This window comes from Sceloporus occidentalis, unplaced genomic scaffold (assembly GCF_023333645.1).
Source record: "Sceloporus occidentalis isolate IW3139 unplaced genomic scaffold, rSceOcc1.0.p SCAF_6, whole genome shotgun sequence".
Classification (NCBI taxonomy): Eukaryota; Metazoa; Chordata; class Lepidosauria; order Squamata; family Phrynosomatidae; genus Sceloporus; species Sceloporus occidentalis.
In genome coordinates, this window is record NW_028316986.1 from 91,562,903 (window position 1) to 91,588,537 (window position 25,635).

The 25,635-nt window shown below is 38.0% G+C and overlaps 1 protein-coding gene across 10 annotated transcripts in view; it reads right to left on the minus strand.

Moving 5' to 3' along the window:
* The window catches only part of EYA4 (EYA transcriptional coactivator and phosphatase 4), a 166,153-nt gene extending 140,860 nt beyond the window's left edge, over nt 1-25,293 (minus strand). For 6 of the 10 annotated variants that reach the window (XM_089530348.1, XM_089530346.1, XM_089530345.1 and 3 more), the window contains exons 1-2: nt 25,055-25,292; nt 7,271-7,371 (exon numbers count right to left, since the gene is read on the minus strand). In XM_089530348.1, coding sequence (XP_089386474.1) covers nt 7,271-7,303 — 33 coding nt within the window. In that variant the 5' untranslated portion in view covers nt 7,304-7,371; nt 25,055-25,292. Of the gene's footprint in view, nt 1-7,270; nt 7,372-25,054 lie in introns of all 10 variants that reach the window. The other 4 variants (XM_089530347.1, XM_089530341.1, XM_089530340.1 and 1 more) reach the window with 2 other exon arrangements.
* Between the last annotated feature and the right edge of the window lie 342 nt (nt 25,294-25,635).

A 25,635-nucleotide genomic window follows, 5' to 3' on the forward strand; every position in this document is an offset into this window, starting at 1 on the left:
TTACCAGGTAAATTCAGTGTACAGTAATATAAGAGTGTGTGATTGTTAGTTTTTGCCCAAAAAACAATATTTACCTAAATGATATTCTAAAACATTTTGCAAAACATATACTGGGTTGAAAAAAATATTTTAATGCTATTTCTGTAGAATAACTGTACAGACCGATCCCACTTCTCTTTTGGATTCATCTGGAAACATGGGTAACAGTTATTCATTATCAGGGGCTGGGTCTGAAGCAGCTTTAATATTTAATGTCTTAATCACTCAAACTTATTAAATTATTTAAAGGGGTCTGAACACAGATGAGATGTTTCTTTGCAGCTCATGACATTAAAATTCTGGTTTTCCAGAACCCCGAATGAAATGACAGAGCAATAAGGTTCTGGGAAGTTTTAGTTTATGGACTTTCTCTCATTCCTTAGCATTATAAAACAGGGAATTGGAAGAAACACTGGGAATTACCATATTTTATTTACACAGATATTACATGGGGGGGGGGGGTCCTAGTTCTGTTTGTCAAACTGCCTTTTGGTAATCTTTGCTCACTCTGCCATTTCAGGCTGAAGATATGTGTTACAGTTGTGTGTACCTCTAAAACTTGAAAGAGAACCAATTTTAGGATTTGCAGTTCATTTCCCAAGGAGGTAATCCTACCATACAAGACAGAATATTTCCCAAGGAGGCCCAGCATTCTGGCCCTTGTTATTATGACTTGTGGGAAACTGAAAATAGATCCTTTGATCATGATGATAGGGTAATATGGATCTGTGGAAGTGAACTGGGTGTAAGAAAGCCATGTTAGGGCCAAGACACGGATTCTAAGATAAGACTGAACTCTAAAACACAGAATATAGAAACATCATATTGACATAGGCCAACAAAGGAAGAATTGCCATTTCCAGTTACATATCACAAAAATATATCAAAGTTGATTGTATGCAGGTGAAAGGTAGGTAAGGAATTTTCAGAAACTCCACACGCTGCCACCCACCCTTTTGATTAACAAAAATAATTTCTGGGAAGCAATATTTTCAAGAATTCATAAATGAAATCATATATTACCTATCATTCAGCAGAAGTGTCCAGAGACTATCACATGTGTTAAGACTGCCAAGAAGAAATATCTACCAGTCCACATACAAAATAAGCCAAGAGACAGACAAAAATAAATTACATTATGTACATGATGTGACAAAACTCTGATGGTCACTTAGTTAGATAAAAGCAACCCTGTAAGTGGGCACAATTTGGAATAATAAAGTTATTGTGTGTATTTTACCCTTTCCCTGCCTATCACTTTTTTCCTCTAGAAATCACCCCTAAGCCATCCCCTCCTTGCAAATGGACCACACTTACAATGAAAAAGCATTAATATGGGAAAGATTATGCAAACCCACTTTGTGAAAATCCACTGAGTGACCCTGGGCAAGTCATACACTCAGCCTGAGAGGAAGAAAAGACAGACTCACTTTGAACAAGAAAATTCCACAAGTTCACCTTAGGGTTGCCATAAGTCAGAAACAATTAGAAGACACATAAGAATAACAACAAAGGCTAAACTGTCCAAATTAACAAGGCCAATTGCTTTTAGCAACATTACCAGAATTAAGCTATCTACAACTGCTTGTAGACTACAGCTTGTACACATTTATTCAACGTATTGACAACCTGTGATTCAAAGGACTGCCTCATTAAAAAAGGTCTTTGGGGTAGTACAGATGGGTGGCTAGAAGCTGTCCCTGTAAGTCCCACATCTGTGCTGCAGCAGACGCGCTGTCCAAAAAGAGCCGCTCTAGGCAGCTCCTTTTTTGCGCCATCATAAGGCTATGACGCCTCTTCCGCTCAGAGGCATTTGGGCACTCAGGCACCCTTACATCATCAGTCTGTGCCCTGTGTCGACGGGGCCGCAGCCTTGTGACGTAATGGCGCTGATATTAGGGCTCAGTGAATATGGATGCTGTGCCGTATTGAGCCCTAATATTGGTGCAAACGGCCCGTCTGTACAGGGCCTTTGTCTGCTGACAGAAAGAGACCAGAGAAGGAGCCAACCTTCCCCTCTGGCAAGTAGGTAAGTAGCAATAACCACCAATTTCGAGACACATCTACATAAAACAGGAAATTAGAGGGCAACTCTGTGTTTGTTTCGTGATTTACTGTCTAGATGAACCAATGGCTTGATTCATCATATGTTCAAACCAAGCACTGAATTTTTAAATTAGATCAGCTGAGAACGATTATCCCCCGATCAGATGTGATGGGGGAGGAGGTGGAATAAACCTTTGCTGGCCTCTCAGGAGGAGAGACCAGGAGTTTAAATCAGTGCAGTGCATTGGCACCATGTTTAGAGAGGTGTGGGGGCAGGGCTTAGGCTATTTGAGACCTGCCTGCCCCATACTCTCCTTCCTTGTGAAGCTGTCCCACCCTTCCACCTCTACATCACTGTGAGTCTTTCTGGTTACTTCGGGGCCGGGTAGTAATTTCCCCCTTTCCACAGGTTTTTTGCCTCCCCACACTGTTGTTTTAGGACAATGGGTATGGTCATAAATAGGTCTCCCTGGCATATATTGGGGGAGATAAGATTCAGCTGAACAGCACCATCTTGGGTGAAGGTTAAGTCTCTGGAACTGACTCTTTAGGTCTTGAGACTAAACGGGTAGGGAAAGAGACTTGCTTTGTGGCTGGCCTAAGATATAAACACTCACTTAAGTCTTGTGAGTTAAATGAGGACATCTTGGGTTGGCGTTCCAGATGTGGGCTGGCCAGGGAGAAACCCAATTCTGGATTGCCCTTGGGACTTGGGTGTTTTGCTCAAGGAAGGCTAGGGAAGTAGTCTAGGATTGGACCACCTACCCCAGTTGTTTCCGCACTAGGTTACTCTCCCAGTTGTTTTTTGTTTTTGTTTTTGCAGGTCTTGAAGAAATACAGTTAAATAGGTTAATTTAAATAAAGTTGCCAATTTATAACCCAGTTTTCCATGTCTGGTCTCGTTATTTCCTGAGTTGGTCAGTAATAAGCATTATGTTAATAATATTTGCCCATCTTTATGTATCCTTTCACAATGTTGGATATATTGCACCCACAAACTTCCTGTCTTCTGCTTCCTCAACATGCTATGGCTTGCATATGATCTGTTAACCCCAACTAGAGTAGAGCCATTCAGTCAACTACTAAATGGTGAGCTGACACATAGATAAATGTAATGGATTCAACAGGTCTACTCTAGCTAGTGACAAAAGAGAATTTAGGCTTATAAATATAATAACAATTGAGCTCACCCAGAAAGAAATGAGAGCCACATTATACTGACTAATCCATTTCCAGACAGAATCATACCCCTAATACAACAAATCCTGACTGCAAGGCAAGTTGATATACCAAGTGCACAACCTTTTCTTTCCCAACAGTATTTTTAATACAGGCTCAGGTAAACTATTTACATTACTAAACACACATAAGAAGCTAAGCACATCAAACAATCTTGTGCATGTATGTATGTGCACATGCCCTTCTTCAATGGAGGGAGAGCCCTCGTTCCCTGTGATCCTGACATAAGTAGTTCTTTCCTCACTGCTAAACACAACAGGAAAAGATAATCTGCATGAAGGGGATGCATGCATTTGGCAGCAGTGGGTGGTAAGCACAGCTGAAGGCCAGAATTAAGATCTGGGGGCCAATTTGATCTATGTATCCCTGCTGTTGGACAGTGGTGCAAAACACACTGCAGAAATACAGGCAATCCTGTTTGAGACCACTTTAACTGCCCTGGCTCAGTGCTAGGGAATCCTTGGAATTGTAATTATTATGGCACCAGAGCTCTCTGACAACTAAATGTTTCAGAAAACTACAGGTCCCAGAATTAGGATTGGACCACCTACCCCAGTTTATTTGGTTTATTTCTGCAGTGTGTTTTGAACTAATGACACCTAAAGACATTGGTGACTCTCATTCTTTCATTTAAAAAAAAAAAGAATGCTGGTTACAGCAGGGTGAATGGATGTTGAGTCTACAATGGAATATATTATTTTGGTTAAAAAAGGAAGTAACTTAAATATGTGATCAGCTAAAGTATAAAACTTCACCAATCTCTTAATAAGACTGTTTTAAAAAAAGTCATACACTAGGAAGTCACATATTATTCTTTTGTAAAAAAAGAAAAGAAAAGAAAGAAAGAACAACAACCGGTCCTTATTGAACTTTAAAATTTTAAAAGGAAAACACATAACATTCCTGTCTTAGATAAATCTTTGCTTGCTATTCCAAAATACAAAATACTACAAAGATTGGGTATTCATGTCCATACACTTTTTAAAAGGAAAATGCAACAAAGAAATGCTTTAGGTCCTTAAAAGGTGTTTTTTTGTTGTTGTTTTTTTTTTTTAGAAAGCAAGAATTATATGAGAGAAAGCACACAAAGGTTGTTGCATGGCAGGCTGTCATGCATCCAGTAGCCATACTTGGTACCAACATGGTCTGAGAACAACAGAGATTATCAGCACCTGCCTGACAAAAAAGGAGTAGTTTATGTACTAAAAGCTGTATTCAGCTACCGTTTCCACATAATTTAATATGCCTACAAAGTAATTATTCACAGATCAAGACAATCAGTTCTATTCTTTCACTATAGTAAAACAGTTCACCTTGGGCAAGTTGGGGGAGATAAGAGTGGAACACCATAACTCCAGGCCAAGTATTATAAACATGAAGCCATCAATTATCAAGTCTCTGTGACACTCCTATTAATACAGTTTAAACAAAATAGGACTATGTCACAGTACTGCATTGGCCAGAATAACATTCACTCTGTATTTCTGAGAGGAGTGTTGCTTATCTTGAAAATTATTTTCTTCTTGCACTTGAATTTGATAGCTTAAATTTGACCTTCATGAGATTCGTTTTCTTTTCCAGATCTCTCATTGATCATCATCTTAAACATTTTAATCTACCCTCCAAAACAGGCACACTCCCTCTTACTTTTTAATACCAATTAATTAGACACTGGAACCAGCAATGACACCCACTGTTTACATTTTTCTGATTATATTTGGGTCTTTAAAACCATGTTTCTTAAGCTATATGATGAGAGGAAACAGCAATTTCCCCTCCACAATGTACCAGGGACAAATACCATATTTATGCTCATTGGCTACTAATGTTTCTTTTTTCCTAGGTACACTCTGGGAACTGACAATTGATGGCTTGCAGACCAGTCTATTGGCCACCAGTTTTATTATTTTAGTACCACTGCTTTAAATGCACACAAACCCTCTGTGCCGATCAATTCTCTACAAATCCAAGAGTATTTTTCCTAATCAACATTTCTAAATATGGAATATACCAAAAGCACTTCATCAAGACACTGTGTATCAACTACACTGAGAAAATGAATCTATTAATCAAATTAAAAATGTGGCTATCCTGGAGCTGTTTATTTTTGTAAACAAAATGTTTAGAAGAATTTTGTTAAATAGCAATTTCTAGCTGCTGAACTGCTCCATCTTTTTCTGACTTCTTCCAAATTAACAGTAATTGGTTTGTCTGTTTTTTAAAAAACAAGACTTATATATCTCAGTACTGATGATCACAATGATAATATAGATAGTACTTTTCAGTACAAGTTTAGTATACCCCATCTGAAATGCTTGGAACCAGAAGTGTTTTATATTTCAGATGTTTTCATATTTTGGAATAGCTGTATTTGCATATACAGTGAGGCTGCGTCATATGCGGGCGTGCCTTATGTGGCTTCCAGCATACGCTGGAAGCTGCACTGGAAGAAACAGCACCACATGCCAGAAAGTGTAATGGTGTGTGAGCCCATGGCGCATGCCACCACGTGCTGCTGTGGACACGAGCCCCATTGGCTTTAATGAGGTTCAAGCGTACACGGAATTTCCCTTACATGGGGGGGGGTCGTCTGAAATGGATCCCCCATGTAAGGGAAGGGATCATTGTACAAACATAATGAGATGAGACCAGTCTAAACACAAAATTCATTTATGTTTCATATATGTCTGACACATATAGCCTGAATGTAAATTTATACAATATTTTTAAGAATTTTGTTTATGATACCAATTTTGTGTGCACTAAACCACCAGAAAGCAAACGTGTCACTATCTCAGCCATGCATTAAAAAGTTTTCATTTTGGGAGTATTTGAAGTTTTATAATTTCAGAGAAGGGAGACTCAACCTGTATTACAAATTCAAAAGCACCTCAAGTTAAAAAAACAACCACCACCACCCTATTCTGGAATGTCTTAGCACTTATCTCAGATGGTTAAGAGGAAGTTAACAAAGAATGTAAAAGAGTGAGATGGTTAAATAACCACCCTAAAAATAAAAAAGCTATGCAATTTGGCATCTGTTAACATGCTTTACCAATACAGCATCAGACATTATCTCCAGCCCTATCAACACACACAAAAAGGCTAGGGTTCTCTCCTTTCCACCATCAACAGACCCTGAGAATTTCACACAAGATGAAGATAGCTCTGAGTTTAAAAGGAGGGATTATGTTTTCAAAATGGATAATCAAACTTTTTTTTCTTTTCCCACTGCCAAGAAGCTTAGGGGTTGCACTGGATGAAAACAGAGCTTTATCATCTGATGAGTTCCATTAGAGAATCTACACACCCTTCCTTTACATTATACAGTCCTCTCTCTCAATTCACGGGGATCTGTCTGTCCTCCCTGCAAATTTGGAAATCCGCAGATATTCAAGCCCTGGTCATTCACATATGCCACAGATGCGTGCACTGTTAACTTTAATGGAGGTTGCCCCTCCACAAATAATCAAAAACCATGGATCTCAAGTCCATGAAAATGGAAGGACGACTGTATTTGAAAGACAACATAAAGACAGCATGACTTAATATCAGCCTTTTTCCTTATCTTCTTTCCCCTCCTTGCTCCCACTTTCTGAAACAACTTTTCTCATGAAGAGGATACAGTAAATATCTCAAAACTTGCATATATTTGTGCCCTTTTGCTTGGCCTAATAAAGCTATTAACAAAATATTGATGTTGGAATTTTTACTGCAGCCAACACCTTTGCATTGTGTGTGATTACATATAGTATCTGAATAAAATAATTCAAGCTAATACATGCAAAGAGGACAGTCTTCTACACAGTGAATCTTGTGTTCCACAACACTTCATAAACATACGTACATATGCTAACTTTAAAAAAAATATATACAGCAAGCTAAAGAGTACTATGACAAAAGACATACTAAATAGAAGCGTTTATTTACACAAATATTTACTTACTGTCTGTTCATTTAAATCCTGAGTGTCTTCCATGGAGTTGACTCACTTTTCTTTTCTTCCACAAAGAGAATTACTCTCCCTTTAAATCACAACTGGATGTCCTAATTATTTAAAAAGAATAAGGAAAGAAATAGTTAGTTTGTTTTACAATCACAAAAAGAATAGTTAATGACAACATGCACAGCAAACTATTTGATACCAGCTATTGTGAGAGAGAAAAAGCACTGATATGCACGCTATAAACAGATAAACCACCCATAATAATTCCTAGGGGGCTTCATCAACAGGATGCCAGATTACTGCATTCACTGGTTGCCACTTTTGATGTGTAAAGCGGGTGGAGGAAGGGCTGAGGAAAAGTGAAAGAGAAAAGATATATATTCACCTGCAGTTATAAGAAACATAATCTTCCCGTTTTGTATTTAAAGCTTGCCAAAAACAAGAAAAGTGGTACCTTTGTTGCTTTTTTTTTTTTTTTTTTTTTACAATGTGCCTTTCAGACAAATAACAGTTCTTTATGGAAAAACATAGCTGTAAAATCTCCACATGAGAATTTTACCACTTCAGAGTTTGACACATAAATAAAAATAAACTATACTGTAACATAAATTTGAGATAAAGACTAAGGGTTTCACTTAATACCATGCAAATGGTCTTCCATTCACTCAATAGAATTTTCCACATTTTTACTCTTCCAGCAACCTCTTGTGTCCCCTCCAGATCTTCTCAGAGTCACATGAAGGAGGGAATCAGTTCATCCAGTAAAGTTTATTCAAGTTTGTGGACAAAAGCAGCTGGATAAAACCTGAATACTGATTTAAATATCAAGTCATGTGAACATCTTGAGATGAAGTCAAAAGACACCTAAGAGAACATGCTTATCCGTAAAGGTCTTCCCTTTCTCAGTGTGCACCATTTTACTGGTGAAACTGAGGAAACGTACAAACTGTAGGATGGGAATAGGCCGAGTTGAGGAAGTGATTTGGTCCCAGCAGACAAATTCCTACCAGGAAGTTTTGCTCATGATCTACAGGGAATGTATTGCTTAACAAAAAAGGGAAATTATTCTTCCCTTCTCCCTCTTCTGTCTGCTTCTCTGCCTTTCCTTCTGACTGATCCTAGTTGTATGAGTGAGTTGTTATTTTTTTTTAATCTAAGTCTATGTGGCTTGGGGTGTGGGGATGGAAGACTATGGGATCAATCTTTCTATTCTCTGCTGCTGCTACCATGCCCTCAAAGCGTTCCCAGGCATTGCATAATTGTCACTTGCTATTTGATGTTCTTTTGTTGTCTGTTTTATTGAATCATTTCCTGTATTGCTATGTATTTTATATGTATTATCCTACTAGAGAGGCCCCTTCCCCGCCACCACTCCCATTGTGTCGTGTCTTTTTAGATTGTAAGCCTGAGGGCAGGGAACCATCCAATTAAAAAGATTGTATGTACAGCGCTGTGTAAATTTACAGCACTTTATAAATAAAGATTAATAAATAATAATAATAATAATAATAATAATAATAATAATAATAATAATAATAAACAGTCCAAGTGACGATCAGGTTAACTCTGCATGTGCCCACAAATAGACATACACACACACAAATACAAATTCATTCAAATCAAGTGCCTTTCCCCCTAAGCCTAATTCCTGCATGGGAAATAGGGTCGTGAATTGACAGCTGTGGCCCAGATTGCAGAGGTACTGTGGGCCAGATTCAGTGCATAGACCAGAATCCGGTCTTATCCTGGCAGAACCAAGTTCAATATAGCACATCCAAACCAATTTAATAAAAACTACTAAAGACTGATGAAAGCATAAATTGTACAATTTCTGTTCTTTTAGACAGAAAAGAGTGTCTCTATTTTGTGACATTAAAATCATTGCAGAACTCCATGGGTCTAACAAGAACTGCATTATTCTTTTAAATAATATGTAAAATTAGAAGAAAATATGTAAACCTATGAGGTTTATGAGGTAATAAACTGGTTAATAATGCAATCTCCATGCTTTATTCTACTGATAAACCCTCATTAAAAACAGAAGGTGGGTACTGTGGCATCGGTATTATACAGCAAAGTGTTTTTAACTACTTTTAAAATGATTGTTAAAAGCTTTAAATCTTCAGACAAGTTAGTGTGAAGAGAGACATCTGTTTCTCCAGATGTGCATTTAAAGCTGATGAAGTGTTTTATGCCCCAAGATTTCTTTTTAAAAACCCTATACTTTTTAGATTATCTTGATGAGAAGGGCTCTAAGTTTTCAAATCAACAATTGCATTTAAGAATCCTTTTACAACATCATTTTATGTAATATGCTTCATATGTTTTAACCCTAGATACAAACTTATACATGTTGACAGATTTTTTTTTTTAAAAAAAACAACATTTTATTAAGTTGTTCAAGAAATCTTTGGATCATTGTTCACATATACTAAAAAAAAAAAAAACTATACCATAGCCATGTAACTGATACATCATGGTACATGGTGAATCCTATGACCATTTCTCCTGTGAAGACTAGTAACACCTTCACATTTCAGTAGAAACTTCATATTGCCTGTGTTGGAACAAGAGAGAAAGGTACCACCCAACTGAAATGAGAGCAGAGGTTACTCCAAATTTATGCTTCAGACCTGGTCCAATCTGGCACAGGGTCCAATCTGTCCAAAGTCCAAGGAAAGCCAGATCCCTTCAAACTAGTTTGGTGCTCTCTGAGGTAGAGAATACTTTCTGGCAAAGCTAACAAATCTCATCTGAAGCTTCCTTGAAGCTTCAGAAATGCTGTCACTAAAACCAACCAAAATGGACAAGATGGAAAGGAGAGAGTAGCATCAGGTTATTAAGAGGTCCATTTCTAATCTTAGGGTACATTTGAAAGAGATTTTCCAACTGCTGTGCTTTTGGAAGAGGACTATGTGGCTCGACAGACTGGCAGTTTCTGCTGGCCTGTGTGCACGGTAGGGCTGCGGTAGGGCTGAACATTCACATGCTCCAAGGCCTTCTTTCTTTGCCAGGGCACCATTATGGCACACGCCATCCAGACGGTGCACACCATGATGACGTTCCTCATGCGCAATGCCCAAACAGCGCTGCTCACAAGCGGTGTCATAACGCCATGCTGTGGTGCTTATTATGCCCCTTTTATGGCACAAAAAGGAGCCCCTTTTGGGGCTTCTTTTTGCTCCATGTGGTTGCTGTGGCCTGCTTCTGGGGCAAGAAGAGGTGGCTGGATGCCTCCAATCTGTACAGCCACTGTGTTTCCTCATTCCTCATGTCATCAAGCTTCATTATTTTTTTAAAAAATAAGTCTTAAACTTGTTTTAAACCATAATAACTCCCTTGGCTTCTACATCTACCCTTCTGAACTATTGCTGGCATTTTTGCCCAGCGAACCACCTTTACAATGTGTGTTATATTTATAAAAATTCAGAACTGAAAACCACTATATCTCATTATCTTACTTTCTAGAGTTCCCTCTTCTGACCTTCCAGTACCTCCTCTGAGATGTTTCCAAGGTCCTACTTCTATAGCTTCACAGAGTTTCCATACATGCCAACTTCCTCAGAAAAGTTATCTTCATTGCCAAGGAAAGTTATCTTCATTGTCTAGTGAGCTTTCATCTAGGGCAGAAGCAGGTAGCAATGGAAAGCCAGGGGCACAGAGTAGCCCCTCAGTTGGCCTTGGAGGGCCACCCCCCATACATACTACAACAAAAAAGAAAAATTAAAATATCCCCAAATACCCTCCAAGGGGGCATGTGAGGACTTTATTATGTGCTTTCTTGGTCATTTTAGATCAGAAGTCGCTACCTGTTCACTTCATGTTTCAAAAATAAATAAATAAATAAATAAATCCTGTCCTTATCTGGGGGGCAAAAAAGATGGCAAAATGTCTTCTCACCCCAGAAGGCAAACTGGGGAGGGTGTGTGTGTGTAAAAACTGAAAAAATAACGTTTTTGACTCTCAGAGCGTCACAACATCAGGGGGCCACATTGAACCTTTTCTAGGGACTGAAGCATCCTTCTCTACACTTCTGTTTTGTCAAATATGTGTATTTATGGAATGCCTAGCTCTACTTTTCAAACTGGTTTGTGGGGAGGGGGGCCAATGTGGGAAGGCTCCCTCTGGGATCTTGTCCTTAAAAGGTCTTTCCTAACCCTATTACCAAAAACTCGAATTAAATGAAGCTGCCTAATTTAAGGTATTTGAGTCCTGGGCCAGGTGGAGCCTGAGGCATTATATGCACAAGGCCACAAGAATCTGCCAATTAATGAAGTCTGCTAAATTTGTTAAGTGTATCCACTGATTTTATCAAATTCTGAGAAAGTTTTTGGATTATCCATTATACTGATAGGAGGCATTCAGTATTGGACCAAAACTAAGAATTGAGGCCCATGTTGATGGCTTAAATTTATCTGAGCAGCAGTCCATTTTCAGAAGTGCCCAATGAGGACTAAAAACCTGAACTCTGCACACCTCTCTGATTAACTGATTAACAGTGAAGTATATGGTTGATAGACACAAAAGCTCCACTGCTCCCAGCAAGCAGAGGAACATTTATAAGCAATATTTATTTATATGTTAAGATAGTTCTATTCCACCCTATATCTAAAGCTCTAAGGGCAGCTTACACTCAAATCAATTTTAAACAATAAATAGTACATAACCACTATTAAAAAAAAGTAAACCATATCAAATAGATTATCAATTAAAAACCAGACAATTTAAAACTTGACAAAACAATTTTACACAATGTAACCAGATCATAGCAATTTCCCCATTCTGGCCGTCCCTTTCTTCTCATCTGTACTGGGCTGGTGAGAGCAGTCACTTAGAAAGTTCTCTCATGTCTTCAACAAGCAAGCCTGTGATGGTGGTGGGACTGAGAGAAAGCCTCCCACTATAGATCTTAGATTTCTGGCAGGTTCATATGGGGAGATATGGTGTTTCAGACAGTCTGGACTTAAGCCATATAGGGTTTTGTAAGTCATGGCCTGCACTTTGAATTCAGGAAATGAAACAGTAGCCAGTGAAGCTATTTTAAGGGCGATACATGTTCCTTATAGTTGGCCTTGGTCAGCATTTTGGTCAAATCCTTTTGGACCTGCTGAAGTCTCTAAACAGTTTCCAAAGCAGTGAGGGCCTGAAAAACAGTCTTGGGACTACATGTGGCCACGGATCACATTTTCCCCGCCCCTAGACTAAACCCAATTGCAAGTTTTAGCTAGAATTCCAGTGTACCAATTCATTTAGGCAAAACACTGTTTTGAAAAGCAGAGGAGAAATTATGTCCTGAGCTGAGTGGTGTGGAGGTTTGGTCTTTACTTTTGCTTGTTTTTCAATTGTTTCTACAACTTTCTGAAATTCTTAAGATTTTATTAATATAAATATATGTCCAGTTTCAGTAAAATACATAATGTATTAGTTTTAGAAACAGAGTATGGGAGATTCAGTTACTGAGACTGCTGAACTAGAAAGCCCTTTACCCAATTCACAATGACCACTCTCAAGTAAGTAGTTTAACTCTTGTGCCCATGAACCTTTTAATTCGGCAATCCATAGTTATTAACGAAAAACAGGAAGTAATTTTGCAGATCTTCAACACAACTAGGTCTTGGGAAAAGAATTAGGCAGAAAATGTTAAATTAGTCATCCCATTTTACATCAACCATCATTTAACTTATTTATTTATAATTTAATCAGTAACTTAATGCAATAATTAAATGAATGTTGAAATTCCAAGCTATCAATTTAGGTCCAATCCAGACTGGAGAAATAATCCTGTTTGACATTGCTTTAACACCCTGGCTCAGTGCTAGGGAATCCTGGGAATTGTAGTTTATTTTGGCACCAGAGCTCTCTGAGAAAGGCTAAATGTCTCACAAAAGTACAGTTCCCAGAATTCCCTAGTACTGAGCCAGTGCAGTTAAAGCAATGTCAAACTGGATTATTTTGGCAGTGTGGATTGGACCTAAATTAAAGATTAAATTAGGCCCCTCTTTTTCGTTAGAAAACTTTCATTAGAAAACCAAATTAATCAATAATGTCAAATTTATTTTTATCAATTATTTTCTGTGTCTCCTTGGATTATTTCACATAACTTCTTGAGGGTTAAGCAGATGAGTGGCTATGAGCGGCCTCTGGCTGCTCCAGCCATGCATGATTGGGGCCCGATTGGCCAGGGATTATGGTGACCTTATGGCCTGGTCTCAAAGTGGGCTGCTGCCACAGTCCCAAACAGGCTGTATTTCACAGTTCCTTTTTGGGCCAGCTCTTCCAGTCTCCATACAGCCTTGGAACATCTTCCATCCACTCCAGGGGCATGCATCACCTGCACACCATGCCCTCAACGTTGATCCTTTTGGCCTGTCTGTTTTGGGCCTTAGACTTATATATTCAAGCTTCACTAGGAGTCAAAGTTTGGACTACATTTCTGTTTTCCACATTTGGTGTGCTTTCCCATGTTTCCCCACTCAGTGAAGCTACTTAACTGCAGATTTATTCAAAACACAGGGCTACAAATACAGTCAGCCCTCTTTATTCACTGATGTTTTCACCCACAGATTCAAGTATCCACGGCTTGAAAATACATTAAAAATATACAAATTCCCATAGGAAACCTTTATTTTGCCTTTTTATATAAGTGACACCATTTTATTGTGCTATTACATTTAATGGAACTTGAGCATCCATAGATTTTGATATCCACGGGGGGTCCTGAAACCAAACCCCAGCGGATACCAAGGCCCCACTGTACTATTGCTGGCACACATAAAAGTGGGTGAGACCAATTTTTTTCAAATTACTGCTAAAGAAATGAAATTTCTGTCCTTTCCTTACTTTTAGAGAGGAATTGAACAAATACAATAATTATGAGATGCAAATTATATGAGTATGTGGAACTTCCAATGATATGAAAAAGGGGGGAAATTGGTGGCACTTAAAATAAAGTATATTAATTTTCAGAACAGCATCTACCAGATTCCTTAGAAACAACTGGTATTTATGAAAATATGATTCTTTGGGTGCATCTACACTGAAGAAATAATGGAGTTTAACAACACTTTAAGTGCTGTAGCTCCATCTCATGGAATCTTGCTATTTATAGTTTTACAGGGTATTTAGCCTTTTCTGCCAAAGAGTACTGGTGCCTTGCAAAACTAAAAATCATAGGATTCTGTAGGAAGGAGCCATGGCACTTAAAGTGCTTTCAAATGACATTATTTCTACAGTGCAGATGCACCCTTTATCTCCCAGGCCAAATTACAAACTGAAAATGCAACATCTCATGTTATTTCAAATCCAGCTACACTCATATACACACCAAAAACCTTTATTAATTTTACACTTTAGACACTACAAGTTCTACTTCTTTATATTTATTTAACTTCATGTAGTACATTAAGGCTGACCATCTGATCTAAGGGCCACAAAAACTGGCTGGATTCAGGAAATGGAAGGTGATGGGCACAATAATAAACACCAGTAGTTAAAACATTCAGGGATAGCTGTGTTGGCCATTTAACAAATATGAACAAAAATGAATCAGTGATATCTTTATTGGCCAAACAACATGCATAATATACTTGTTGCAAGCTTTTGAAACTCCATGGGTTTCTTCATCAGGCAAGATGTTACAAACCAAACAGGATGGGGAAAAATACAAATGGAGATGTTAGTCAGGTGCCTACATGTTGTTTCTGTATTTAGAAAAGATATTACAATGGGGAGGATATCTTTTGCAGGCAGGCTCCTCCTCCTTCTGGCCATGCAGCAATAGTGAGATTTTCAAAGTCCAGGAAATTTAAAGTCTATTTACATCTCAACAGGGAGCCCACTTTTGCAGTCCAATATGTCTCCATTCCAGTGAGGTCATGGGCCTCTTTGAGGGGCAGAGAAGTACTTGCACACCATGGGCATCCTAGAACTCACTGGAGGAGAAGCTGTGGGACAAAGCACACTTTCCTCCTTTTAAATAAATAAATAAATAAATGTATAGTTATTATTTTTAATTTAAAATAAATTACCCTTTAGTACTACTAAATGTTTGCTCCCAACTGTGTTTTGTTTCAGAAGCAAGCACTGTTTTATTCCTGTAGACATGCTGCTACAATTGAACCATGTTTAATATCCAAAATTTGTAGACAGGATTATTGCTGTTGTCTTTATGGTATCATAGCCATTTGAAATCATGAAATGGTGGCAGGGGAATGTTCATTTAGTGCTTTTGCATGAATACAACAACATTAATACAACATGACTTTCAAAGACAGGTTGGTTGGGAGATAAATACATTATGTTCAGGGATTACAGTTATCTAGATGCACTACTGAAGCTAGAAAAAGTGATTTAGATATTCAGGTGAAAATAATGTAAATAAACAGTGCAAATAAAATTAAAAATTGTGCAATAAAATCGTGCAAATAAATTCATTAAAAATTAATTATTTTTCCCAAAGTGGCATCTTTTATCCCAGTCCTAAATATTATTCAGCTATATTTGCCTGCCAGAGAGCACAAAGTGGTGGAAAATCTGTAGACAGTGTATACTTCATCCTAAACCTACTTTACACAAGATTTTCACACAATTACACCATCATTCCTGTACCACACTTTGTGACGCAATCTGAAAAGTGTGCTTTACTTTAGAAGCAACTAATATTAAATCAAAACAGTATCACGTTCTTTTTACATTTTATTGATATCCAAAACAATGAAGCCAAATAAACAAATTTATACACAATACCATTATTCAGACAAATGTTCTGTTATGTTGAATTACTTTCCCTAATCCAACCAACAACTATCCCAGCATGTTAAACTCATATTCACAATGATGAAGCAGCAAAACCAACAGGCCTCTGTTTGTACCAATAAGAAGACTACACCTCGGCTGCTCCATAACAGGTTAAGGCTGTGATTTAATGCATAAACACACTCTCCCATACTGACTGATCTCCAGGATATGTGTTAATGTGAAATTTGTCACTTATGAAGTTGACCTGCACTGGCCCATAAGAATCAAGCCATTAACTTGTAACACTGTAGATAATCAAGATTACTATATTAGATGTGCAAAATATTTATAGCAAGTTGGCTTTTTATATTCAAGGTGTTTATTTTATGAAAGCAATTGGACTGAAATAGACTGAAATTTTTTTCACAATGTGAATAGTGTGCAGCTCTTCTGGATAATATGCCTAATAAACAAAAGAAAAAATTGTTACTCTCTGCCATCAGACAAACACTGTAGTTTCCATACTGACTTCCTATCTTGCATTACCTCTCATAAAATAGAACCCTTCTCATTCTACAGAGAATTATCCTTCCATGAAGACTGTGTTCATGCAGTCGCCGTCTCTCTCTTTCTTTCCTCTCTCTCTCACACACACATCATGAAATAAACTGTGTCCTTAGTTGACATTTCACAAGTGGAACAGAATACTGGGAACCTACACTTTATATTTCCTCCATATTTCAGTGGAACTACATAGGAAGTGGACAGCTCTTGGGACTGGATTTACAATATTTAAACTGGTTCAAAGTAACAGTTGTTTGGAAGAATATCTTCTACTTGAATTATCTTTCCCTGAAGATATACTCAAGATGTTTCTTCTTAAACTCAGCCATACACAAACATGTTTTACGACTATGACTTCTGCGATTAGCAGCAGTTATTCAACAACACTTCCACTTAAAAAAAATCCTTCTAAATTCATTTAGCAGGTGGGAGTAGCCACTAAATATCATACTTTTAGAAATTAGGACATCTTTTAGGTACACTTCCAAATCCACTGAAACACAGCACTGTACCCGATTTGTTCATATCCACATAAGTAATAATGCAAGAGTTTATCCAATTTTAATCATTGCATAAAAATTGCAAATTAAAATATGCATATTACAGTTGAACAGAGTACCAGTATAATATATTATACAACACCTGATGTATTTCTAACACAACTCAGTAAGACCCAGAAGTGAGGATTATTCAATTGGGGCATCTCGTTTTAAAGGCATTTTCTTTCTCAATACACCCCTCAGTCAAACACAGCCAGTTACTCCCAAACACAATCACCTACACTATATTGTATAGCACTCTGTTTTAAAAATATTGCGTAAGTGGTTCATCACCTTGCTGAGATCTTCTACTGGTTTTGTAATACTGCATGTTCAATAGGAAAATCTCCAGAAATAATTTGTAATACTCAAAAACAAATTCAGCAATTCACATAATGGATACATTAGCAATGACTAGTGCTTCTCCTCCAAAGTGCTTCAGGATTTATGTAGTTTGACACTGCTTTAGCTTCCATGGCTCCATGTTATGGAATTCTGGAATTTGTAGTTTTGTGAGATATTTAACCTTCTCTCTCAGAGAGTTCTGGTGCCACAACAAACTACATATTCCAGGATTCCACAGATTGAAACCAAGACAGTTAAAGCAGTATTCAGTCACATTAATTCTACAGTGTGACAACAGCCTTAGACATAACATGCAAATTTGCATTGGATGTTAGTTCTATAAAATTCACTTTGCTAGTACAGTATTTTCAATGGAGTAAAACATCACAGCTAGTATTCATCATAAATACAAAACAACCTGTTATATTATCTTCATGTTTTATAGCCTCTCAACTGGAATGTTTAATGATTAGTCTTACAGAAACAGGAAACAGGTTAGTCATACTATTCTAACCTCACCAAGTTTTAATACAGGTCCCATCTCAATTTTACCAGTTAAATGGAACAGCCACCTAAAACAAAGTAAAATAGGATTTGGCAGAACAGTGTTCTACCAAATCCTATTTTACTTTGTTTTTCAGACTTCATCTTGAACACAGCTAGGTCTGTTTCACCCAGATTATATCAGATCACCTACTAGGTTTTTTGGCCAAGTGTGTCAAGAGCTAAATTATCTTGAAGGCAGGGAACCGTCTAATTAAATGATTTTATGTACAGTGCTGTGTAAATTTACAGCGCTATATAAATAAAGCTTAATAATAATAATAATAATAATAATAAGAGAATCTGTGAGGTACCACCAGTGGTGCCCAAAGTAAATGGACCTGGAGCCAGAAATGGACATCAGTTTCATGGGTCACTGTAAGTCAACAGACGACCTAAAGGATCACCCACACAAACAGATTCACAATTCACAAATTCGTGAATTTAATTCCCTAAGTGGCAGCAAAAGAAAAAGACAGACTGAAGCATGATCGTCCGCTTATTTTACTTTCTGAGGTTGACACTTGACCGTAAGAGTTTTCTCAATGATAAATGTAGAAATATAAAGTTACAAGTTTATGCCCTGCAGCTGAAAAATCAATGAACGCTCAGTGAAGCCTTAGGGATGGGCAAGCTGAGTCTGAGCAAGTTGGCATGATCTACAAGCTATTCAGACACAAACTGCAAACATTAAATTCCATTAAAAAGCACTGAATTATGCTTCTTTTTCAGTTTCCTGTTTGATGTCATTTTTCCTACCTAAAAAGATCAGCAGGGCACAGTTTCATTGTATTATGTATTTACTATTCTACCGCAAAACCTACCAAAAACGTACCAAAGTTATTTCTCACCAAGGATGCTATTTATTTTTGGATCAGCCATCTGCCTATAACTTTCATCATTATTTTTTTAAAAGTTAGTTGAGCATCCAAACTTGGTACATATCAAAGTTCCCCTCCTTTGGTCTGAATAGGCAGTGTCCTATGGGTGAAGAAAGTGGCACTTACTGAATTCTGATCAGCCAGAGTGGATGGCCAAAATATAGCTTAAAGCAATGGGAGAGCTCCAGTAGCACAACAAACTACCATTCCCAGAATTCCATAGCATTGAGCCATGGCAATAAAAGTGATGTCAAACCAGATTATTTCTGCAGTGTGGATGCAGAGAGAGTGGGGAATGCTATCCTGGAAGGCTATGCAGAAGGCAAAATTTAAATAGGCTGTAGGACCTCATAACACCTCAGACACCACTGAATTTGTTTAGTTTTTTTATTTGCTTTTTGGCAAATGCAACACCTAGAGGACCCAGGAACAGAAAACTGGCTCCCAGAGCTGTGCCTATACCGGATCTGTGCCTGTACCAGTGCCTGGATAGATATTTATTTAAGTGTGCGTCTCTTTCCATGTTACCTGTATCCAATTAGCCAATCCAGGTTATTTCAATATAATTTTTCTAATCTATATCAAAGTTTCTAGTTTAACCCTCCAAGATCCTGATTAGCCCCATAATGGTTTAATTAAGCTTAAACCAGGGGTAGGCAACCTTATTGAGCCGGGGGCCGGGTTGCTGTCCCTCAGACAACTGGGGGGGCGAAGCCAAAAAATAAATAATTAAATATATAAATAAACCAGGACAAATGTAGGACAAAATTTTCAAATGGAAGACACTTTTTTTAAAAAAATGGAGGACACGCGAAAAAATTTGCTGGTTTTTTTAAAAATGTTAATATAAATGCATGTTTCTGAGGCTTCTATAGACAATTGCCCCCCAAAGGCCCCGGCAGCAATCGGCGGCAGGACCGGGCTGGGGCCGGTCCCAAGGCCTTGCCGGGCCGCATCCGGCCCGCGGGCCACAGGTTGCCTACCCCTGGCTTAAACGTTTCTGGGTTAAATTATGGCCAAGACCAGAAGAATTACACTAGCCACCCTAAGATTTTAGTATACCTAGTGGGATTTTTGATTTCAGAAAAAAACTTCACATCATATATGAAACTGCTTTTAAAAGTCCTTTTAGTTCCAAAAGTGCTTTGCTATATGACATGGCGGTATAGCTTGCCATATGATATGGTATCAATGTTTCATATTTTTCACACCAACAAAGGTAAGTGAATGATTATGCTTTGGGTCATGGCCTCTAGGTGTATTTATACACCCACTTTCTATTTATTTTCACTTAGGCCAAAAGCTATGATGCTTTGCAATATCAATACACACATAAAAGACCAATGTATTACATGATCAAAAGTGTTTATCAATCAATCCACTGTTCTAACCTTCACTAAACAATCAAATCCTCAATTGCAAAGAAAAATTATGTTGTAGCATCAGGTGGAATTGCTATAACTTCCTAATTATTATATGCACTTAAAAGAACTAAAGGACATAAACCTTTTCATTACAGAATACAGAGCTTCAGATAGTGTTGCCTGTTGTGGAGGAAATGTAATTTTTCTTTCTTTTCTCTGCTGTAGTGTAAAATGAATAAATAAAAATGCTCAGTCTAGACTAATTTAGCAAAGTGCTTCCAAATTAATGCATGAAGTTAGATTATCACATTTACAATGAAACACTCATTTTTTTCAAGAAAGAGAGAATATATGAACAGTAGAGGCAAACAACATAAAACTATCAAGCCAGATTGGGGGAAAACCCAAAATTCTCAAATAATAAACAGTGGAGTGTTCCAGATGTTCTATAAATGTATTAACCTAAAGTTATAGGGACAAATCAGGACCTGTAATGGATCATGCAATCCATTGGTTGGTGTGTCTTTTGTTCGTATTGATATTGCAAAGCATCATAGCATGATTGTCTGAACATCCAGTGGAGATGAATCATAGCAACTGCAATACAGGAGCACTTGAAGAGCATCCCTCATATAAACCCAACAAATTTTAAATACAAATAACGATTGCATTCAGATGCCACAATAAACTATGACATACTACTATTGGCATATATCATCAGCTAAAACTTCATGTTCACCTGACATGCCTTCCTTTCTCCTCTTCTGTCACTGTTATAAGAAAGTGACCAAAATCCCATGCTTTCATTTCTGATCAGCCACAGCTCCCTGTTTCATCTGACCCCAATGAAGAGTGATGATTTACTACAGGTTGTTCCAAACAATCCATCCCCAAACCATGGATTATAAAACTGGCTTGTTCCAATACATCACAATTAGGGTTGATGATAGTTTAGGGTTCAGATATAACACTAAACTGCAATCAGTCTAAAGTGGAGACAGAAGCCTCCCACTTCCTTGTCAATGTTTGTACAAGAGAAGGGTCAGGACTGGATAAACCCATGAGTTGCTGCAGCTCGTTCTTGTTACAATAAACCAAATCCATACATTGTAGATTTATTGTGGGTCGCACGATAACAACAGCTTATTGTGATGCCCAAACACAGTCAATAACTGGTGGCTACTATGTCAGATTTTCCAACCTGCTATGATTAGTAAAACTGGTGCACTCCTCATTTTGTGCTGGTAAACGCAACAACTGGTCGGTAATTACAAGACAAAACATAAATGTGAAGCCATTAATAGCTAAAGAATCCCAAAGTGCCTTCAGAATGGCTTTGGAGGGGGAAAATCCACCCATCACGAACTTTATGATAATTTTCAATAGACACAGTTTAATGAAGTACGTCAACAGTGTGAACTGTTCATGTACTGCAACTCATTAATATGTGAATACTCTTTCCCCCCTAAATTTAATTCATAAACATGTTCACCCTGAAATCTAAATCATCATTTTTACTTTATAGACACATAAAAAATTTTTATGCAGGATCATACTCTAAAGAATAACTAAAAAGGAGAGGAAAATGTTAAACATGAAAGTAAATGACTGTGCCTGCAAGATCAATTACAGTGGATCCTTGTTATACGCTGGGGTTTGGTTCCAAGATCCCCCGTGTATAACAAAATCCGTGTATGCTCAAGTCCCATTAAGTATAATGACATAGCAAAATGGTGTCCCTAATAAAAAATGGAACATCAAGGTAAATGTATACTTTTTTGGAACATTTTCAAACCATGTATGCTGGAATTCGTGTATAAAAAATCCGTGAATAAGAAGGGCTGGCTGTAGTGCACTTCAATAATGGGAAAAATTAGTTGACCTAGATAGTGCCCAATTCTTTAAAAAGATTATTGTGTCTCTGCTAACGGTGCTTTGTTTATCAACAAATCTCTGATAAAACTAAAATGTTTCCAATGTATGAATATCTGTCTGGCAAAATAATGAAGTGTTGTTCAAAACTATATGACATAACAATCATTATAAACATGGTTTATTATAAATATTTATATCTTGCCCTCCAAGACAAAATATCCTTGCCCTCCAAGATACCAAGTCCAGGCAGCTACTAAGGAAGGCTCTGAAGCCACAGACTTAGTGTACCCTTATGGCATTATCGTAAGAAATTGTAATGGGCTTGACGCTGCTACTAGATCTGCTGAATCAAGTTATGTTTTTAAATGTCTGATGACAACTATATGCTAGTCAGTTTTTAGCCCAGAGCAGTGTTCATTAAAGAATTCATCTTTAGCTCACTTTTAATTATTATACTTCCAGTTAATAAACAAAATCAATATTTTAGTATCAGATGCTATTTTATAATACTTGTGATGGGGCACAGGTTTAAAAATGTGAGGAAAGTTAATGCTCTGGGGGATATATTAAGCTTTGAACATATTAAGCAGGTGAGTGTCCTCTCTTCTGATCCACAATATGGTTAAAAAGTGGTATTAAGTAGAAGTATGAAAGCTTTTCCCTTCGCAGTAAAAAGAATAATTTATAGAGACAAAATCCCATATTTCCAGTTTCCAGATCAATACATGATTTTAAAAAAAATAAGAATCTCTCAACAGAAGGTTATTTACAGAAGAAAACATAAAAACATATTATATGGAGAAGCAAATTGATTTAGTTATTTGTTCTTTTTAAATTGTAAAGCCCTGCTTGATTTTGTTAAGCAATGGGTTTTAAAGACTCGCTTCTCCACTTATTTCTTCAAGCAGCGATTTGAAATATTTACTACCAGACAGTACCTAATTTTAGGTTTTAAGTGCTTTAACAGCTCTATGAAATATGATCAGCAGCTGCTATATAAAACTATGCCAAATAAACTCCCCATGTAAAAAAGAAAACCTGCTTTTGCCAGAGTTCATAAACTCTTCATTTCCAAATTTGAAAATAAGAATTTTGCATGCACAAAAAGTATATTATGAGGCACCAAGTGTCTTCCCGACCCGCAACCTAATTTCTACTTTCAGGAGGGGGAAATAACATTATTATGGAAAATCAGAAGTTGTGGCTGTCAATATAACTTCAGCTAACAATGTACGTTTGCGGTTGGACTGTTTCAATATAAGAAAAATACTTGGAGAATCTTGTCAATGATAACTTGCAGGGTAGTACTCTATCACCATCCAAAAGCATAGACCACAGATAAGTAATTATTTAAGTGAGTTGAATAAAGCTAATTGTATCTTATTTGCATCTTAGTGCCAGGCTTCATCGCTGGCAAGAAAAACATCAGTGACTCCATCCCAAAAAGAACGCCTCGAAAATAAGTCCCATGAATATGAGTATACATTCAAGTCTGCTTCGTGCTTAGAAATACATCCTTAAATAGGTAATTTAGGTAATAAATCATTTAAGCTCGACTGATCAAAGGAGAATCCCATGGTTGGTGCTGGATGATTCATAATTTTATCCTTGGACTCCTCTCTTCTGTCCTTTGCTGCCAGTTTTCTACTGAAAAGAAACAAACGCTTCCAAATACATTGTGTAGGAAATTGGAATACAGTTTAAACACATGTCAAGATACCCCAAACAATGACAAAATTTTAGGTTACTAATCACGCTTATAGCCAATCTGTAAACAGGTGTATGACACAATCAGGCTGTCATATATATATATATATATATTGTAAAGCCATCCTTGAGTATTGCACCAAAGTAATACTAGCAATGGTCCTGTATCGTGTCCTTCTTCTGCCACACACAAATTACGTACAACTTAACATTAAATGATGACAAAATATTTTTTTTAAAAAAACCACATTTATATTCTTGGTTTAATTCAGTCTGAACGAAAGACAGTAACAATAAACAAAGAGTGGGGGAAATCTGCATTACGAAAGCAAAAGAAAAGTGAGGGCTGGGCTCCAGCGAGAGCTTTAAAAGCCAAGAAACAAACGACCGGAGAGAAAGGAGTATATCTGGGGACCTCTGATCTGGGAAAAGTGACAACAGGAATCAGCACACTTTAAAACTGTTTTAAGTTTTTTTAAAAATTAACAGTTCCGCATTTAATTACGTGTGTATTGCTAGCCACACAGAAGATACTCCAATTTGTTAACTATCAGCATCTGAAGAGACTCTCGCCTTGGTTTATGCAAACAATCAAAATACATTAACTTTTAAGTACTCCGATCGTGGAGTGAAACGAACGAACCAAGGATGGAAACTATACCAGCTTTTAAGTCCAGTGACTTTCTCACAGGTCGCGAAACGTGTGGGATCAAGCAGACATGACTACTCCACGTGCCAGTGTTTTCCGACGGAAGCATAAGCTGCATCCACACTGGAGAAATAACCCGGTTTGGCACCGCTTTAACTCTCTTTTTCTGGCTCAACCAGGAAGCTAACAAAACAAGAGGCAGTGTTGTGCAATGGGAGGAACACCTATGACTCTGGAGACCGGGGTTCCAATTCCTGCTTGGCCATAAAACTTCGGGCGAGTCACACTCTCTCAGCCTCAGGGGATGGCCATGGCCCAAAAAGCCCTGAAAAAGCCCTGCCAAGAAAAACCCATTATAACTTCGTCTTCTCAGGATCCCCATAGGTGGGTCACACTCTCTCAGCCTCAGAGGATGGCCATGGCACAAACCCCTCTAAAGAAACCTGCCAAGAAAAGCCCATGATAGCTTCGCCTTCGGATCCCCATGAATTGGAAGCGACTTGAAGGCACACAACAACAACAACAGCAACAACAACAAGAAGACAGCGAAGCGAAGCACAGCTTTGAGGTCAAAACCATACCTTTTTTCTCCCTGGACTACGAAACGTTTGGCATGTTCCTTTCCTCCCAACCTGAAATCAGACTCCTGCCTCTTCGGTAGCGATTTCTTAAAACTTAACTACTACGAATATAATGTAAATTAATCTGCAAGACTACTACTACTATTACTACTGCTGCTGCTGCTAAGGCAAGCAGCGACTGCTTTGGAAAAGGGGAGCCTGGAAAGAAAGGGCCGAGTTGCCCAACTGAGAGAGAAAGTAATACGTATCCCAGATCCGAGGGCTTGCAATCCAAGGCGGGCGGGGAAAGAGGAGGAGGAGGAGAGAAACCCGCGGAGGTTGCCCCCAAAGTTGGCTGTCTTAGCTGCTGCCCATGGCCAGGCTCCCTCCTGCCACAGCCGCCCCAGGAACAGCTCTGGCGTATGGCAACTTCTCTCTCTTTCCCCCCTTGACTTTTAGGCGGTCTCTAATATAATCCCTTTCTCTCTTCAGCCCCAGGAGGACCATCCCTGGCTGAAATCCCACACCTCTTTGGCTTTTTAGAGAGAGAAGAGAAGAAAGGGAGGAGGAGGAGGAGGAGGGAAAGGAGAAGAGAGGAGGCA